This window comes from Cibotium barometz, chromosome 3, assembly GCF_041138505.1.
Source record: "Cibotium barometz isolate CiBa-2024 chromosome 3, ASM4113850v1, whole genome shotgun sequence".
Lineage (NCBI taxonomy): Eukaryota > Viridiplantae > Streptophyta > Polypodiopsida > Cyatheales > Cibotiaceae > Cibotium > Cibotium barometz.
Window position 1 is genome coordinate 41,463,930 of NC_141048.1, and position 19,622 is coordinate 41,483,551.

General features: G+C 43.0%; 2 protein-coding genes across 2 annotated transcripts in view; both read right to left on the bottom strand.

Annotated features, from left to right (window-relative positions):
- The window catches only part of LOC147640072 (COP9 signalosome complex subunit 6-like), a 51,738-nt gene extending 43,147 nt beyond the window's left edge, over positions 1-8,591 (bottom strand). Inside the window, exon 1 of the mRNA XM_086776757.1 lies at positions 8,134-8,591. Coding sequence (XP_086632883.1) covers positions 8,134-8,374 — 241 coding nt within the window. The 5' untranslated portion in view covers positions 8,375-8,591. The remainder of the gene's footprint in view (positions 1-8,133) is intronic.
- A 7,125-nt stretch (positions 8,592-15,716) lies between these two features.
- On the bottom strand, positions 15,717-19,010 carry LOC147640073 (protein RETICULATA-RELATED 1, chloroplastic-like). The gene is made up of 8 exons (XM_086776769.1): positions 18,340-19,010; positions 17,869-18,033; positions 17,701-17,793; positions 17,467-17,582; positions 17,239-17,337; positions 16,713-17,015; positions 16,460-16,624; positions 15,717-16,359 (listed from the first exon to the last, which is right to left on the bottom strand). The coding sequence occupies exons 1-8, from the start codon at positions 18,742-18,744 to the stop codon at positions 16,146-16,148; spliced, it is 1,560 nt and encodes a 519-aa protein (XP_086632895.1). The 5' UTR covers positions 18,745-19,010; the 3' UTR covers positions 15,717-16,145.
- Positions 19,011-19,622: the final 612 nt, after the last annotated feature.

The following is a 19,622-nucleotide window of genomic DNA, read 5'->3' on the forward strand; positions in this document are numbered from 1 at the left end:
TTGTTTGCAGGATTCGAGTCTCGTACTAGGAACGATCACGAGGAGATCCGGTGGGGATTTGACAGTGGTATCAGAGCATGCCTCGTGATCGAGCAAGTCGGTAGGTAAAGAAGATGAGGTCGAAGAAAGGTATGTGTTCAAAAAAGCTTGCTGTTTTTCTGTGCATACTGCTGTTTTCAGATTCAGTATGTTGTTTTTTTCATCATAAGTACCCGTCATGATAGCGATTGTGGTCTAGGAAGAGTTGTTGCTTTGCAAAGAAGAGGAAAGATGGTATTGAACTGTATAAACAGTTTCAGCAGAGAGAAAACAGAAAAAAAAAAAGCACGTTGCTTTTGGCGAGAGAGAGAGAGAGAGCACGCGAGGCGGTTGTGGCAGTGCTGGGCGAGGCTGGTGGGCAAGCGCTTAGCAGTCGTGCCTATGCAGGCGGCAAGGCTGGCGGCCAGCCAAGCGTTCGAAGGCGGCCTTGCTAGCGGGCGCCTAGGGCTATCTAGCCAGGCGACCAGGCATGCGAAGCCAGGCGACCAGGCCTGCGAAGCCAGGCGGCAGGCGCCTTGGCCTATGCAGCCAGGCGACCAGACTGGCGAGCACCTGGGCCAGGCCTGTGCAGGCGGCCGAGCCTAGGCGTAGGCCAGCGCAGACAGCCTTGGTCGCCTGAGCAAAGGTGGCGCCGGTAGACTAGCGTGGCACCGGTAGGAAGGATGGCGAAAGCAGCTGCACGTGTGACGCCTGCAGGAAGCCGGCAACATTAATCTAGGAGGGAAGAGAAAGAAAAAAACAAGGAAAGCACTCGCCGATTTGGACCTGCTTTCGTTTTTTTTAAGTTTAAATTTTTTTTTTAGTTTAAAAGTCCCCTCCAAGGTTTAAAGGTGTTTATTTTTTTTAAGAAAGCAGAATATATATATCCATATATATATATATATATATATATATATATATATATTTTAAAAACACAAAAGCAAAAGCTCAAGTAGCTTTTGGGGCGGCAGGCTATATAAACCCCTTAAGTGGACTTCTTGCCACACATCTCTCAAGTTTTCAAGCTCTCAAGCTCTCAAGTTCCCTTGCACTTTTATTGTGCAGAGATTGAATTTTCTCTCCACTTGTCCTCTTCAAGATGTCGACCCAAGAATCGGAGTTGGAGCCCCTTGTCAAACGCGAAGGCTTGCCGGCTACGAAAGATACCGATGCTGATCTTTTTGACGATTATGTGTCAAAATCAGATTTCCAAGAGTTCAAAGTAGCTCTCCAAGCTTCTTCGTTGGAACGTCAAGCACAAATCGCAGCCCAGATGCAAGCTTTGCAAAATTCCATCGCTCTCTTGACCACTACCCTCTCTACTCTTTCGGGTATGGATACCTTGGCCTTGCTTTAGGCCCCAACATTACTCCGGAACCGTTCGGGGGCGAGCAAAAGCAGCATACCAAGGAGATCGTGGACACTTGGCTACATAAGTGGCAAGTTCACTTTCAGTTTCATCCATATGATGATGGAAAAAAGATCCAGTTAGCAGCAGGTTTCCTCTCCGGCAAAGCTTTGCTTTGGTGGAAGGAACTCAACCCTAAGCCAACGACTTGGGCACAATTCGAAGCGTCTTCAAGAAGGAATTCCTCAAGACAGAGGATGATTATGATGTTGTTGCCCGGTTTCCAGCTTTGACCATGACCTCGCAGCACCTCACTTATGAGGTCTACCTCCAGAAGTTTAGCGACTTGGAGATGAAAGCTACAAAGATGGATCTCACTACTCTTTTGGGGTTCTTCGTAGCTGGTTTACCAGACTCATATCGTTTACAAGTTAAAAATAACAAATGCAAAACATTGGATGAGGCCATTCATTCAGCTCGTATCTATCATGATACAATGGTCTCTTCCAAGTCTAAGCCCATTACCGAGCAGGGGAACAAGCATAAAAGAAAGTTCTCTGCACCTATGGCTAACACGACTGAAGGAAAGTCTTCGGACCAACCTTCGAAGAATTCCAGTTCGACACCAGCGAAGAAGAAACGACTCCTTAGGGCTTTAAAGCTCAAGAAGGAAGGACGTTGTTTTATCTGCGAAGAAAAAGGACACATGCGTAACGAGTGCCCAAAGCAAAAGGGTGCAAAGACCAACGCAGGACCCAAGCCAAAGGCAGCTAACCAGTTGTCTTTGACAGGTATGTCAATTACTCTACTTTCTCGCCCTAGTACTTGTTCTGATTGTCTGTTCAACTCTAAAGTATTTGGATTGCATGATCTTCTCCGCGTTTATGGAGAAGTGAATGGCCATAAGATTCACATTCTTCTAGACCCTGGCACCTCACACAACTTTGTTAACTACAAACTTGTGCAAAAATTGAGTCTTGATACGACACCCAGCGATCATACCTATGAGGTACGCCTACTTGCGGGAAGGCAAGTTTGGGATCGAAAGGTGGAGATGCTTCCAATCCAAATTCAGGACTACAAAGATACTCTGGAATGCTATGTAATGCACCTAGAAAATGTAGACTTGTTATTAGGGATTGAGTGGTTTAAGACTCTTCAAGTCCAGATAGATTGGTCTAGTCATATTTTTTCTTTTCAACATACGGACACCCAGTATAGTATTTTAGGTGATTGTATTCATCCCTCTCAGGGACCTCTTGTAAATACAATTGATTTTGAAAATATAATGGATTCTTCTTTGTATACCGCTTTCCATTGTGTATTGATTTCACTTTCTTCCTTTCTCATTCCTTCCATGGATGTAAATGAATTAAGTGTGTTTGAAAGCAAAGAATTACAGAAGATGCTTGATTCGTCTCCAGATGTATTTCCTAAGGAACTGCCATCAGGTTTACCAACTGAACAGGTCGTAGATCATCGTATTGACTTGATCCCCGGTGCTCATCCTGTCAGTATTACACCTTACAGGATGAGCCAAGCTGAGGAAGATGAGTTGGCTAAACAACTCGAAGATTATTTGAGGATGGGCCAGATCCGTCCAAGTAAATCACCTTGGGGTGCACCTGTGTTGCTTAGGAGAAAGAAGGACAATACCTGGAGAATGTGTATAGATTACAAGAGATTGAACAAGCTGACAATTAAGAACCGTTATCCTCTCCCCAGATCAGATGACCTGATTGACCGGTTAGCAGGAGCAAAATATTTCACGAAGATAGATTTACGTATTTGGTTATCACCAGATACGTATTCATGAAAGGCATGTCGAAAGAATCGCCTTTCAGACTAGGTATGGCCATTACGAGTTTCTCGTATTACCTTTTGTGTTAACCAATGCTCCAGCCACTTTCCAGCAAATGATAAACGATCTTTTTCGTGAACATTTGGGAAAATTTGTGGTGGTGTTCCTGGATGATATTTTGATATATAGTCGTACTCTTGAGGATCATGTTAGACACCTCACGATTGTCTTATCTATTTTAAGACAGAATCGACTATATACTAAATTAAGTAAATGTGAGTTCTTTATGACAGAAATCATTTACTTGGGACACAAGATCACTAGAGATGGATTAAGCATTGACTATGACCGAGTTCAAAAGGTTCTGGACTGGCCTATACCGCGAACAGTGAAACAACTTCGTTCTTTTCTCGGTTTTGTTGTTTTTCTTCGGAAATCTATGCGGGAGTACTCTCAGCTCACACTACCAATGACCGACTTATTGAAAGGTCGTGGACGTAAGTCAAATCAGCCTATCACTTGGAATAACGATTTGAATATGGCCTTCAATCTTTTGAAAGATAAAGTCAAGGAAGCAACTATCTTAGCCTTACCCGATCCTAGTCGGCCTTATGTTCTTGAAATTGATGCCAGTGACTATGCTATCGGGGCTGCTCTATTTCAAGATAGTAGACCGGTTGCTTTTGAAAATAAAAAGCTAGACAACACTCAATCTCATTGGCCAACCCTTGAGAAGGTTATCAGAGGAGCTTGCTAGCACTATTGGTGTTAAGCAAGGATGTTCATTATCTCCCACCCTGTTTGGATTATACATTGATGTGCTAGCAGATTTTTTGGGTAGAGGGGGGGGCAATGGATCATCTTTGGCAGATCTATATGTGGCTTTGATGCTTTACGCAGACGATGTACTTGTCTCAGATACACAGCAGGGGTTACAGCGGCACATGGATGCCTTGGGAGAGTTTTGTAATCAGAGGGGCCTGACGGTCGATCTTGGTAAAACCAAGGTTATGATTTTCATTACCACGAAGCAGGGGCGAGAGACCACCCACATCATATACCAGGGCAGACGTGTGGATGTAGTGACTTCATATGTATATTTGGGTGTCACCTTTACTAGCCTGGCGGGGAGGTTCTCCATGAGACAGGCAGTTCAGGATAGGGTAGCCAGAGGGTATGAAGCTTTAGCTTTACTTGAGAGGCAATGTCACCAGGCGCATTTTCAGGAACCCCGTACAAAGGGATGGCTTTTTGATACCATGGTCACACCAGCCTTGATGTATGCATCCCCCATCTGAGCTCCAGGACTATCAGTAAGCGGATGGCAAGGTTTAGAGTGCCCACAGATACTTATGTTCTCATGGATGATTCATAGTAAAACCTAGATGCCACATGAGACAGTTTTGGCAAAGTTTGCATCTTCGCCCATGCTAGTGGAGGCATTCTTTCAGACAATGACATTTATTCAGCAGGTTAGGCACATGCCCCTAGATAGATTACCGAGACAGACCCTAGAGTCATTAGAGCGAGTAGCAACATTGGGGCGACAATCATGGTATGTAGAGGTTTTACAGTGGTTTTCACTACATGGGATGAGTATGGACAGGCTCCCTCCGTTTCAGTATGATGAGGACCATCCGACCATGAGACTCTCCCGTGTGGAGAGGAACCGATTGATACGTCAGGATTTGATACAACTACACACACGTCATACATGGATTGATCCTCCTTCCTGCGAAGAGGCAGCACTACCACGATCATTTCTTACAGCTCACAGAGGATGGGCTTGTGCAGACTCCAGAGACCGGGGTACATGGATGTATATATGTCTCATGCCATGCGCACTACTATTGGGCAGCTTCAGGTATCTTCACACAATCTAGAGATAGAGGCAAGGAGAGCTACAGTATGAGCTAGAAGATGATCATGCTATGAGATGTTCCTCATCTAAACCAAGTGAAGCAATGGCAAAAGAAAGATCGATCTCGGAATTGACATTCCCAGAATTTTATGCAGCCTTGTTTAAAACCTTACAGCCAATATCTGTAAGAGAGGATGAAAACCTTCAAAACCAAACATCCTTAATGCCTGTAAAAGTGACGAGCAAAATGCCTTGTGTCTCTGCTGAAGGACAATACTCCAAACACAAATCTCCAGCAAGAACCCATTCACCAACATAGTGATACTGTATCTCAATGTGTTTCGTACAAGCATGAAACACAGGGTTCTTGGCGATGGCGATTGCTCCCGGCTGGTGGGGTGAGGGTGCCCTCGATGGCTTCGCTACATTGAGCTCTCCATATGTGCCACGTAGCTATATTGTTGCAAATCTCCCGTCTTTGGCTAGAACCTAGCCCGTGCACAAAGCTCCCCACGATACGCGTGGGCGAGCCAAGAGCATGTGACTGCTAGGCAAGCGGACCATGGGGTTCCAGATTAGAGGTTGGTGGAGCCGCTCCTTGGAGGTTGCTCGAGCTAACTGTTGAAGGGCCAACCTGAGATGATCCCAAGCACGCAAAAAACTAGTTACGAATATGTCCTCAAATGCTGAGCTACAGACACGTGCCCGCATCTTTGTGAAAATCCATCTCGTGCTTTCAGGCCAAGGGCCTCCCAGGGTCGGGGTGCGGGCAGAGGTCCTAGCTAGGAGGAAGTCCTTCCAAGGCTCACCACCCGGAAGAAGACCTCTAACAATCAACTTACCGAATAAGGCTTGGCTCTGAATGGAGGGGTCGATAATGCCCAGGCCCCCTCTGCATCGTGGATGAATGAGCACTCTCCACTGTCCAGGCCACCTTGGCCCTAACAGGTCTCCCATCACTGGTAGACCACAGAAAGTTCCGGATCAAACGCTGAACCTGACCAATACATGCCCAGTGGGAGGTAATGTACCACATGGTGGCGAGAGAAACCTAGTTCGCCACCACTGCCTGGCTAGCTAAGGAAAGCATGGCAGAACTCTACTATAATAGCTTCTTCCGAAGGCTTAGAAGAAGAGGGGTGAGTTGCTGCTTAAGGGAGATGTCAATGCCAACTTGGCATCCAAGATAACGAACCGGAGTGCCCTTGCGACCCACTGAAAAGCCTCAACTGGACGCCAAGTTGGGGCAGGTGACGAGCCAATCCAAAATCCACGCGACTTGTGTCAAAAAAATCTCAATTGCCTTGGCGAATCTCTGGAGGTTCCGCTCGGCCCCACTCTCAGAGTTCTTCGGTGCTTGCGTGGCACTCTGGACTTTGGCATCTTCTATGGCCAAGGATGCACTCTTGTTGGATGGTCTGATTCAGATTGGGTTGGAGATCCAGATACTCGGCGTTCGACCACTGGTTGTGTTTTTACACTCAGGTCTGGAGCCATTTCATGGAGCAGTAAAAAGCAGCCTACTGTGGGGCGCTTTCCTCTACTGAGGCGGAGTACGGTGCGGTTTGTTATGCTGCATGTGAGGCGATTTGGTTGCGGAGATTATTGGAGGAGCTTTGCTGTCCTCCTGCCGGATCTACTCTTCTTTGGTGTGCCAATCAGAGTTGCTCTAGCTTGCTATCATTCATACCCTTCATGGCCAATGGGAGCAGCTTCAGGGTGGCTCAAACTACATGCAGAAGCGCCGGGAGGCCTTCCTGAGAATCTCGCGGCACGGTCCCCTTCTTACAGATAGCGGTGGCGAGCCTACTTGGTATTATAGACCACCTCTACGGTTGTTTCCCCCTCCCCATCGTATGAGATAGCCTTCTCCTCCTAAAGCGGCCAGTCGCAGGCAAAGAGCATCCTCCCCTTTTGTAGATCTTGACTATCGATCCCCACTTGAGTGGACGAGTTTGTATTTAGCCATTTTGGCTATTTTTCTTGGTAACTAATAGAAGGATCTTTTTCCTGTGAAAAAAAAAATAGAGGAAACTTGTACTTTTAGTTGGGGTAAATATGGATTTTGTAAACTCTCTAGAAAACTTTGGAGAACCTATCATAGGTGACTTGGTAGAGAGAGCTTTGGAGAACCTAAAAGGTAGGTGGCTTGATAGGGAGAGCTTTGGAGAACCTACCACACAAGTGGCAATAGGTATTCGATTCCGCATGGCAAGTGGCAATGGAGCTATTATCACACAGGGCCATAGAGTTCTAGACCTTGAACATTCATGGAAAATGATAATAAAGACTCTATGGTAGGTGGCCATAGACAGTGGATGGCAGATGGTCATCAGAAACCTATGGTAGGTGGTCATAGGCATTTGGTCCCACATGGCAGATGGCCGGGGAGCTATTATGGCAAAACCCCTCATTGATCATCATCATCATCATCAGCCCTCAACCCTCTCTTCAGCAAAACACATCCCTTGGGTAAATGGTGAGCAGCCTATATGGACTATTCCAAAGAGTGACAGACATTCGAACAGATGGAACCGGACAAAAGTTGCCAAACCAAACCGGGTGGAAAGTAATCGACCGAACGTAAAGCACAACGACCACAGTGAGGACATTCGGCCGTTGTATTTTTCATTCCTTATCAGTATAGCAAATACTTGGGAGGTTGTTGAGGAAGGGGTGTCTATGAGAATGATTGTTCAGTTTTCTGTTGTCTACGCAATCCGAACTTTACTTTGGTTGTGTTAATTTAAACGCTTTGGCAAAACTTGCCTGGCACACATACGGGACAACAGAAACCAAACACACCTTGGTTCTTTCTTTCCATAGATTGGTGGAGGAGCAAGATGACAACCATAGGACCACCGTTGAGGCCCAAGATGAGGCCTACCCACAAGGGCATAGTAGATCACACTACTTCTGTAGCATCTCTCTCTCTCTCTCTCTCTCTCTCTCTCTCGGGTGAAAAACAAATGGTGAGTAAGCAGAGAGAGCAATAAATGGGTTCAATTTGTAATGTGGTAGGGTAGACAAATGCATCAAAAACAGAAATCATACTTCCAAACAGCCATTTCGGCTACTTCTGAAATATAAAAAACAGTACCATACATTGCTCTTGTTTGGTGACAAGAAAGGACCGATCGAGGCAGTCAGCAGCGTCATCATATTTGAGCTCGAAGCTGGTGAAAATCTCGACCGTCCGGCCGGTTTGGATGCCTAGGAGGCAGCCGAAGACCCTCGGCGGATTACCAGGGGCAAGCTGCTGGGCCTTGATGCGGGTGTGGTGGTCGGATACATTGACGATGACCAGTGGATGGAGCTTCAAAGTGAGGCTGCTGCTGGAGGACATCTCCCTTGACTATTCAAAACTAGGGTTTCCCTCGCGCACTGTCACGTAGAAGCTCACATAGGTGCTGTTCTGGACGCCTACCAGATACCTGCCATCTCACTCATCATGGGGTCTTTTACACTCATTATGGGGTCTTAAAAGACCATTGTCAGGTGAATCTATTCCTAAGACTTTCTGATTTTCATTTTCTGATGTTGAGGAGGTTCTAGTAGAATTTGAATTTGGAAGTCTCAAAAGGTGTGCCAAGTATAGGTTTGTCCACTAGTATTATGTTAAGAAAGAGTTTCACAAAGGTGCCACGCGACACGAATTTGGAGGTTCGGGAAGAGGAACAGGAGGTTCGAGGAAGTTGGGGTAGAATTTGAATTTCGAGGTTCGGGAAGAGGAGTAGGAGGTTCGAGGAAGAGGAAGAGGAGTAGGAGGTTGGAGACTTGTAGAGCATGGGTCAGCCGACTAGTAGGAAAAAAGGTTGCCAATGAGAACTAGACTAGGGGGACCACTGAGTGACAATTGTGAATTTGGGATAATGAAAAGGTAAACTAAAGAAATAAGTAAACTAAGGATGGTAAAGTAGGTAAATTGGCACGCAAGGTGCCCGAATATTTTTTGACAATGTTCAAAAAAAAAAAGGTACATGAGACTCGAACCTAGGACCTACCTATCATTATGTTCAAACTTTCATGCTAGCCATTTCACCAAGTAGTGTGCTAGCCATATATACCATTGAGTATTTGAATTTTAAATACATGTATGGAGGCACATATCTCCTTAGTTTAGTAATTTTTCTAATTTAGCATCCTTAATTTAGTAATTCCTAGTTTAGCCTTCCAAGTTTACTAGACTTCGTTACTTAGTTTATCGATTTCCCTACTTTACTAATTTCTCTAGTTTACTAGTTTATATGCTAGGTAATCCTAGTTTTCTTCTCGTCTCGTCGCAACCCTAATTACTATCTCTAGTTTACTAGGATTTAATGGCGATGAGTGGCGGGATCATCTATGAGCATAGATCCCACCTAAAAAGGGTCTTAAGACCCCTTGTGAGCTAGTGTTGAGGTATGTGGCTTGATTAGCAACCATTGGTCCTTTTTTTAATACTAAAATACATGCCACATGGGTAGATTCTAACAACCCAATACCTCCTTTCTAGAGGCATGGGTGTTACCACTAAGCTTTAGCTCACGAGGCAATCCTTGCTCTTTGAAGAATCAAAGTTAATTTTTATTTAAAAATATTAGAGATCTAGATTTTCAAAACAAGGTAGAAATTTTGTTATGTTAATGTTCCAAATTAAATAGAAGAACGAGAAGAAGAGGAGGATGAGAAAGGATTTCAAAGAAGAAGATGATGATAATGAAGATGATGAAGCAGAAAAAGAGGTAGTAATGTGTGTGTGTGTGGAGAGAGAGAGAGAATTAAAGCATTGACAATATGAGGATGAGAAGAAAGCAAAAGAAGATGAAGAAGTAGTAGGAGAAGAAGAAAGCAAAAGCCCACTTTCTGGTAGCCCAAATGCAGCCTGAAATACAGAAAATCAGCATGATCTTCAAAACAACCTACAACAGTATTGAGTGGTGGACCTAGCGGGAAGAGTAAAAGATCTATAGGTTTCTTCTCACAACATTTTATACTAAGAGAAGACGGGTAGCAGTGCAAGACTGCGTATGAGCTTCATTTTGTCAACTGTAGATTGTGAAGAACCATGCCCTAGATCTTCCTTCCTTATCTCCCTCCTAGACAAAAGGTTGCAATGTTCTTTCCTGCGTATTTCTCCCAATGAATTTGTGGTGGGTGGGGCTTACAATGCTCTAAATGAGAAGGACAATGGCCTTGGGACCTCACATGAAGCAGCCACCATGGAAGGTGATGCATTGAAGCAAACAACAAAGGCATGTAACCTAACAACTATAATGATAAATTTAGAATTGATGATTTTTGAGATGGTACCAAGTGTAAAACAATATTATAGATCATGGTCTTCTTCCCAAAAATCAAAAGCACTACTAAAAGGTTGGAATGAAGATGAGCAATTATATAAGTTTGTATATAAGGCAGCTTGTCGAGCTCCAATACAAGTGCCAAAAGCCTTTGCAAGCGAGATCCACCTAATTTTGCCTGTTTATTGCATTCGGATGTCTTCCAAGCATTAAAAACCACTCAAAAGAATTGTGGTGTGGTTGAAATTAAGGTTCTTAATTATGGAAAGATATCTTTCATTGGAGTCATACTGGTGTTATTTATTCCATTTAATTGCAAGAAAATCATTCGAAGCTTTAGCAAACTTTCCAAGTTGTTTGAAAACCTTTTTAGAAAGTCTCTTTATACATGGGATTGATGTCGACTTCAATTGTCCTCTCTCTCTCTCTCTCTCTCTCTCACACACACACACACACACACACACACATTGTGTGTGTCGTCTTATACATACACATATTATATGTACATAATATACACACATACATATATATGTGTGTGTGTATGCACACACACACACACACACACACACACACACACACATTATATATGTATATATATATATGTGTGTGTGTATATATATATGTATGTATGTATGTATGTATGTATATATAAGACATATATATGCATGGCTTCCTTCAATATGTGTGACTAATGCCAAGCACTCACTTACATAAGTGAATCTTTGCCAAATATAGCAATGCCATGCTATTATTAGTGTCCAGCTATTAATTGATCCTTTAATGTTATGGGTTGATGAACCTAACCCCTAGGGTTAAGCTTTCATCTTATGAACCCTAACCCATAGGGGTTGCCTATAGAAAGTTTCCCTTAACCTTTTCTTCTTGTTGATGAGAAGACACAATGTTTCCCTTTTCATCATGCTCATGGGATACCCCCAAGTCCTGGAAAGGTATCGACTTATCATCATTTTGCGTCTCATTGGTGCAAACTCTCTTCCATGACCTTCTCATCACTCATAGGCCTCCATACACCATCTTTTCCACTTTGTGACTTGGAGGCTGACGAATCTAAAGCCACCTATGTTTGCATAGCCATCATCCCCCTCTTCTTATTCTTCCCGTACGGCCTACATCCCTTGGAAAAGTGCCTAATCTTCTTGTGATGCATTAGGAAACACGACGACAAGGTTATGCAAAAACAAAAATAGCTTATATCAAGTGAGGAGCTGAAAGGCCATTAGAAATCGCCACCAATGTGTGGGATAACCCCTTAGGAATATCTTTCAGGATGAGATCATTTTCAATTAAGTAGTGGACAAGATTCTTCTTTTGAACAAGAGAGACAAAGAGAGAGAGCCTTTTTAATGTCGTTGGAACAATCCCAAGAGACCACAAACAATCTATTCGATGACGGGAAGTGAGATTCGAACACAGGACGTGTTGAATATCAACTTCATGAACTAACCACTGCTGCCACATTTGGGCAGCAGAAGGTTAGCCCATTTTGTTTTAGTTACCCACACAGCCAATGAGAGAGCCTTTTTAACTTTAGAGAGAGAGAGAGAGAGAGCTGTATATGTTGATAAAAGTTGACTCCACCTTTATTATATATCTTAGTTTAATTTTGTATTATGTAGCATTGTTTGGGCTTACTTCGCCTTAGACCAGATGGCATCAATAAATGAAAATCTATGAAGATGTAGATGTAAATATAAATGTAGGCATTCGCATCTTCATTATCAAGATGTTAGTAGAAGGACATTCTATGTGCATTATTGCCAAGACTTATGTAGAACTAGGTGCCTAACAATTATATTATATTTGAATGAGCAAAATTTTGTGGATGATAATAATTCTACGCATGAGGAACCTATTGAAGCATCTCGTGGATGGAGGCAATTGTGGTGTAGATGTCAAACTTATTGCCATGGTAGGTGAATGGTTGCTCCATCAACATATGCAAGACATAAGAAAGTTGATGAAAGATTTGACATTATTGCCTCTAATCTTGGTTTGCATGCCAGTAGAAATTGAGCCTTCACATGACTAGGGAGATATGATGGATTTTATTCCCAAAGATGATACTAATGTGACACATGGGGATCATTCTCATCGTGAGGAGGACGCCGTGGATCATATAGTTATCTTTGGTTGGTGAAATTCTACAAAGAGTGATTGAATTGCAAGCTCTTTGGGATGAACATTAGGATTTTGCAGAGTTTCAGGATAGAATGCTTAGAATTCTCAAAGGGTGAATCTAGTGTTAGATATCAAGATAAATTGAATAGGTTGAACTCTATTACTCCACCTAAAACATGGGATGGTAATTTGGATGGAATAAAGTTGAGCCGGTGGGATATAGAATATGCCAAGGGTTGGAGGATTCCTCACATGCTCTTAAGCTCTACCACCAAGCATAGAAGACAACTATGTTGAGGATATTTGTTGATGTCAATGCAATAATAACGAGAGAGGAAGAAAGAAATTGAAATGTGATTGTTAACAACATGCACTCATAAGTGCTCAAAGTTGGTATACCATGCCAAGGAAAGAAATGATATGTTTTGATCGTATTTCCATCGATCAACAATTGAAGATGCTTGCAAAAAAGTAGATCTGTATGTCACGAATTGTTGTAAATGTGGTGAAATAAGGAGAGGTGGTTAGTACCTAATAACTATAGTGATTCACTTAGAATTGATGATTTTTGTGATGGTACTAAGTGTAAGTGTGTTAAAGATGTTTGGTACCCACATGTATATTTTGAGTTGCCCTTAATTTGTGAGAATGCCCATTGTAAACAATCTTATAGATCATGGCCTTCATGATCATTTGAAGAACTTGAGGTCATAAAAGTATTACTAGCTTGGAGGAGAGTAAGATAAGAGGTTGTCATTGGGTCAACTCGACTCCATATTGGAGCATGTTGCAGGTAATAAATAATTTTTAGATGATATTTACGTCATAGTAGTCACACACACTCTCTCTCTCTCTCTCTCTCTCTCACACACACACACACACACACACACTTTCTCTCTTAGACACACACATACCACCTCCTCTATATCTCTCTCTCAATGAATCCCCCCCCCCACACCCCCCCTTCTCTCTCTCTCTCTCTCTCTCTCTCATGCATACACACACATTATATATAATGTGTGTGTGTGTGTGTGCGTATCAATCAATCTCCCCATGTTTCTCTTTCACACACACAACCTCTCTCTCTCTCTCTCTCTCTCTCTCACACACACACACACACCTCTCTCTCTCTCTCTCTCACACACACACACACATTCTCTCTCTCTCTCTCTCTCTCTTTTTCTCTCTATCACACACATACACACCCCCCTCTCTCTCTCTCTCTCTCTCTCTCACACACACACACACACGCCCTCTCTCTCTCTCTCTCTCTCACACACACACACACACACCCTCTTTCTCTCTCTCTCTCTCTCTCTCTCACACACACACACACACACACACCCTCTTTCTCTCTCTCTCTCTCTCTCTCACACACACCCCCCCCCTCTCTCTCTCTCTCTCTCTCTCTCTCACACACACACACACACCCTCTCTCTCTCTCTCTCTTTCCCTTTTTCTCTCTATCACACACATACACCCACCCCCCCTTTCTCTCTCTCACACACACCTCCCCTTTCTCTCTCTCTCTCTCTCCTCTTTCTCTCTCTCTCTCTCTCTGTCTCACACACACACACACATCCACTCTCTCTCTCTCTCTCTCTCTCTCTCTCTCTCTCTCACACACACACAAAACCCCCCCTCTCTCTCTACCCTTTCTTTCTATGAAATTAATCATAAATATAGTTATGATTGATCTAAAAGAGAGACTCTGTCTCTGTATTAAATATGTGTTTGTGTGAGAGAGTAATTACCCCATGGAGAAGTAAAAAAAAGGAAGTTTTTCATTTTCTTTTTAAGAAAAATCTTCAAGGTCTTTGCTTGTAAATGAATTTTGCCATAGCTCAAGTTCAAAAGAAAAGCTTGAAGAATAGTTTAAAAAGCTTAATTTTTTAAACGTTGAATTGAATAGCCCATGAATTTTGTAACACGGGAGAAAGTTAAGAGTTACACAGCATTTCATTCTCATGTATACATATAATGTGGTGCTTTTTACTTTCAATCAAGAAGATCTACAAAAGTTGATGCATGCCATAATTACATTCTATTAGGCTATCTATCAATTGCCAAAACAATTTAGCCCAAAGAGTACCAACTTGTTACCAATCTTAGACAAATAAAAGTTAGATTGTTGAGCACTTCAAATACCTAGGCATTGAAATTCCATCAAATCATAGATGAGAATTGCTTACAATGCACTATTGAAGGCAAATAAAACCAACTTTTATGCTTTTAAAAACAATTTTAATCATAAAATTATAGGGGACTATGGCACCTTAATATAATTATTCATGTCAATCATGCAAATCCTATTGTAGGAGAAAGCAACCCCAAGGACGGTTTAAGCCATATAAGGGTTTAGGACTGGTATCCCTCGCTTCTTGTTTGGAAATTTAAGCCTACCACTTGAAGATATTCCCCTATAAAAGCATGTCCCTTTTATATCATTAAAAAGCTCATGCCTAAAGAGAGCATTGCTTGCATCAAATGAAATTTATGGCACATAAACCAAGGCACACCTGGAAAGCCTACGAGTTGCTTGCATCAAAATGAACATTATGACATGCATGGTTTATTTGCGAGATGTCTTGCACAAGCTGTGCCAAGAAGCTCACTATTTGTACACATATCCACACTAAAACTAAGCAACTTAGAAAGGGGCTTGTGATCAAGCACCACCACATTTGAAATTGGAAAAACCCCACAAGCTTAGATGTACATGCACCTTAGGTCTGTTATGCAGAATAAGACGCATGCTAGCAGCATCGTAGCTTTGGCCTCTTATGTTTCAGATCAAGTCCACATACTCAACCATAACTCAAATACTCCTCTCTCTCTCTCTCTCCAAGCTACTAGGTGGTGTGGCTACTCCCACTTACATTAGGTGTTTGTCCTAGCCTCCAATGAATCAACAAGCATCATTTTGCAACCAGACCATTTCCTAAAGCCAAGGGCAGTCCTACTTATGGTAGCAGAGGGTGCAGAGACAAAGCTTCATACTCTTGTTTCACTTTGCAACCCACTTAATCAATCCTAGCCTTTCACTACCCTTGCTGCACATAAGCAGCAGCACAGCAGCTTAGTGTGTGTTGCAAAATTATCATTCAACTCCATGAAAACAACATGTGTACCCCCGTGCACCCTTACCCTTATTTAGACTTAGAACTTAGTACATATTCCCATGAAATTTACAACTTCAACATTCCTCTTAAGTATAACAAGTTAACTAGATCAGCTTGGGTGACTCAATACAGCATGGAAACCAATTGAATAGAGCAGCTGGTACAGCTCAATAAGACTTGGGACATGATTGACTTGAATAAAGGCACAACAACGTTTCGCACAAAGAGCAACTCATCAAAAATCGAGCTCCAGTTAGAGCTAAAAATGCAAGTATGCTTGTTTCCTTCACAACACCTTATAGACCTCCAATTCCATGCAGGAGGTCATTAATTGCAGGTATGTGACAAGGAAGAAATACTCTGAAATGGGACCCTAAGGAAACCCTTTGAGATTACCCTTATTCATCAATTGCCATCAGAGTAATACTGACGTTCCAACACCAGGCTCCTGGAGCAACATTCCACTGTTTTAGGCCTCCAGTCTTGACTGCAAAGTTTGCCACAATTCCATGCAAGCCAAGCAGTTACAAAATAACTAACAGGCCAAAGTGACTAAAACCTCCAAGTATTAGTTTCAGCTGGCCACCAGGACTCTCCTCTTCACTTTCCTCCTTGTGAGTGCTCTAGGCAGCTTGTTATCATTCTTAAACCAGCCATCCAAGGGATTCAAAGCCGTCAGAGATGGTCTTCGATATGCAGGTTGGGAGCTCTCAGCATTTTGTTCAGGGGCAGCATCAAGCCCAAGCCATGTAATGCGGCTGGCATCCCCAACATATATATTCAGAGCCCTACAAGCATTTAGATTTGTAAGATATAGAGCTTTTGTTTAAATTCACCCACTGGTGAAAGAGCTTACAAAACTAAATTTGGCTGCACAAATCTGCATACCTTAAAATGGTGCAGCAAAACACGACCACACCGACATGATTGAACTGTTGCTGCATCACACTCTCTGCTCCATACAACAATTGATACCTAAGGTTTCCGGAGAGTCCTAAGAAGGCTCCATAACTTAAAGCACTGGTTTTTACCGCTGGGACAGGCACAGATAAACTGGCAGTACCAACCACCAAAGTCACAGTTAACATAGAGAACAGTAAAAAGCCTACTGTACTTGAAGCAACAAACAGCAGAATCTTACTTTTCTTTTCCTGAAGCTGATACCTTGATCAAACCTCCACTTGCAGCTCCAGTTAGCAATCCAACCAAGCAGAGCTCTCCTGCTTTGTAAAAAAAGCTTTGTACCCTTTTGGTCATGTCAAACTCTCGGAAGGCATAATTCCTTTCAAATACATTATTTGGAAGCTTTTGTATTGTGTTCTGCAGGTTGAACTTGAACGTGGAGCCGTAGGACCGGCAGGGTGCAAGAGACCAAACTATGGCAGCATTGCAGAGTGACAACGACAAGATATTGATGGCTGCCAAATTCCACTCATCTTTCAGTCTGCAAGAATACAAAATTGCATTACAAACAAGGTGGCTATAGAGATGATCAACTGAGGCTGGTTACACAAATCTCACATGGGATGGTGGCAGGCAATTGAACAGGCAAGATCGCTCATCCATCAACCACGGCCACCTAGGTGGACCTTTCTGACCATGGGCACACCTTTATCGTGTAACCAGCCTGAATGAGGAAGTGCAAGAAACTCCAAAGTCATGCTCACCTTTCCCTACGATGCTTTAACTCCCACCACATACCATAGGCAACAGTGACCGCCTGTTCCCAGCACATCTTGTACAAGAAAGCAGGATCTGCAATCATTCTGCAACTTGAAAAGAAAGTGTTAAAGACCCCATATCAATTCGAATTTGTATGCGTTGAACAACTACAAATAGGGTGCCCACAGGGATAAGGCACTTACTACTTGAACAGAGACAAAACAGTGACTCACCGTCCAACAAATGCTCTGGATGCTGAAGGAGGGACAGCTCTTGATATAAGCCTGGCCAATGTGGGTCTTCCAATATGAGATATGTATTTGACCATCTGAGCAGAGCTTACAAAGCCCTGCAAACAGGCAGCATTGCAGATAACAATATATTCAATCCTTGCACTCGTTCAAAACCAGGACCTGAATACAATCTATCCAAAAGCCCCCAAAAAAAAAGAATCCACATACGCATACCAGCTCCACAGCCTGCCGCAAACCAGCCGGCAAATCAGAAACTGTCCTGTACCACTCCTGCAGAATTGCCTCCACAATCTTTCTGTCAAACACCTATAACACGAGATAACAATTAGCCTTTGCCCACAGCATGCACTCAACAACATGAGGCATAGCCTATCTCCTTACCTCTGGAAGGGCAAGCCTCCTTCCAAAAAACCCTCCATCATCTCCTTCATCATCATCATCTGCATCTCCAAAATAATCATCATCGTCACCTCCCTCATCACCACCATCTCCGCCTCCATTATTGATTCTATTGCCAATGTCTCCACCACCGCCACCGTCTTCGGTCTACAGCCATTATATCAAACACACAACGTACATGATTGATAAAAAATACAACTTAAATGAATGGTCTTCGGTTTCAGGGGCAATGGCATTGGAATTACATGCATAATCTTCAGTTGATGGCCATGCCCACACATACAGAATTGATCTTCATCTATGAATACCATATGTTTGATTTTCAGGCAGACCACGCCATCATAATAGGGCCATGCCATCAGACTCACAACTTGCCATCACACATACCACTTAACCTGATGCTCTGATCATATGCACAAAAGGTGTCTGTAAAGAAGGAGTTGCAAGTAATACCTGCGGTGCGACTCGTGAAGTGCTCTGAGACAAGTCCAGTTTTGACTTTTCGAGGGTAGCTCCACCACCAAAAGCACCATACCCACGCTTCATAACAGGGGCCATGGCATGGACAGCGAGGGAGAACTCTCCATGGCTCTGTTCATTGGCATTCGCAGCGTCATTGTCCGTAACGCCGCTCAGGTTTAGGGCTTCTAATCTGAAGGTGAGAGACCGTACGGAAATAGCTTGATGGTTGATATCATATCCAAAGCGCTTGCAGCTTGAAAGCCCCCCAAAGCTGGGATTACTGTGGCGAAGGTTGTGGTGTGATTGATGGTGGGTATGCTTGCAATGGGGTTCTGCAGAAACGTGTGGTGCAACAAGGCACTGTGTGGGAAGAGAAATGGTTCCCACAGAAGCCATTGTTCAAAGAAATGAAACCCTAAAAGTTCTTAAGCCTCCTCAGACCCTTCTAATCAGGACTTGATTGAACCTTCTGATCAACAGTTACCCTGAACACAGGAGGGATGGAATTCGACGAGTTTTCATTGGAGCGCAGATTCCTTTACAGAATTTTGGACAACGGTGAGCCCCTGTGAGCTTTGGAGACCGAATGGGTAAGAAGAGAGGAAGCTACATCTCGGTTTTTATCTTCCTACATCCATACAAAATTTACGATAGGGCAGTTCACACGTTAGAGCGTTCTTAAGTACTCCACCCGAGCACAATCACAAAGTGGCTCTTTGAACACTGCTGCCACATGGCTAGAGGAGATTAATAGAATAGATTGTAGTATTAGTCTAAATAGATTGTGCTTAATAGAATAGATTATGGTATTAGTCTGAATAGTGGTTATGCAATCTTTCTATCTTACTATTCAACAAAATTGAAACCCCATTTAAATTCTTGTTTTCAATTTTTGATTCGACTATATATATAACATGTACCTTGTTGAAATTCTTCGGCTGCAACAATCAACCTTTGCCTCTATCCCTAGTGCTCGCTAATGCCAAATCTCTTGAACCATAGAGGTTGCCTAGCTCCATCACAACTATGGGCAAAGTCCACTACCATGCCTACAGTTTAATAATCTTGACTTCCCAAAAAGGGATGTTGAGAAAATGTCAAAGAAAACAGCAAAGAGAGTTGAAGATTGACTCCAAAGTGAGAGGCGTACACAAACAGGGGCACCCATTGCCCATGCACGTCACCTGCATATTTCACTACAGGCATCACATTTTCTTTTTCATACCTCGCACACACAAACATATGCACCTACAATTAACCTTGTCAATGCCAAC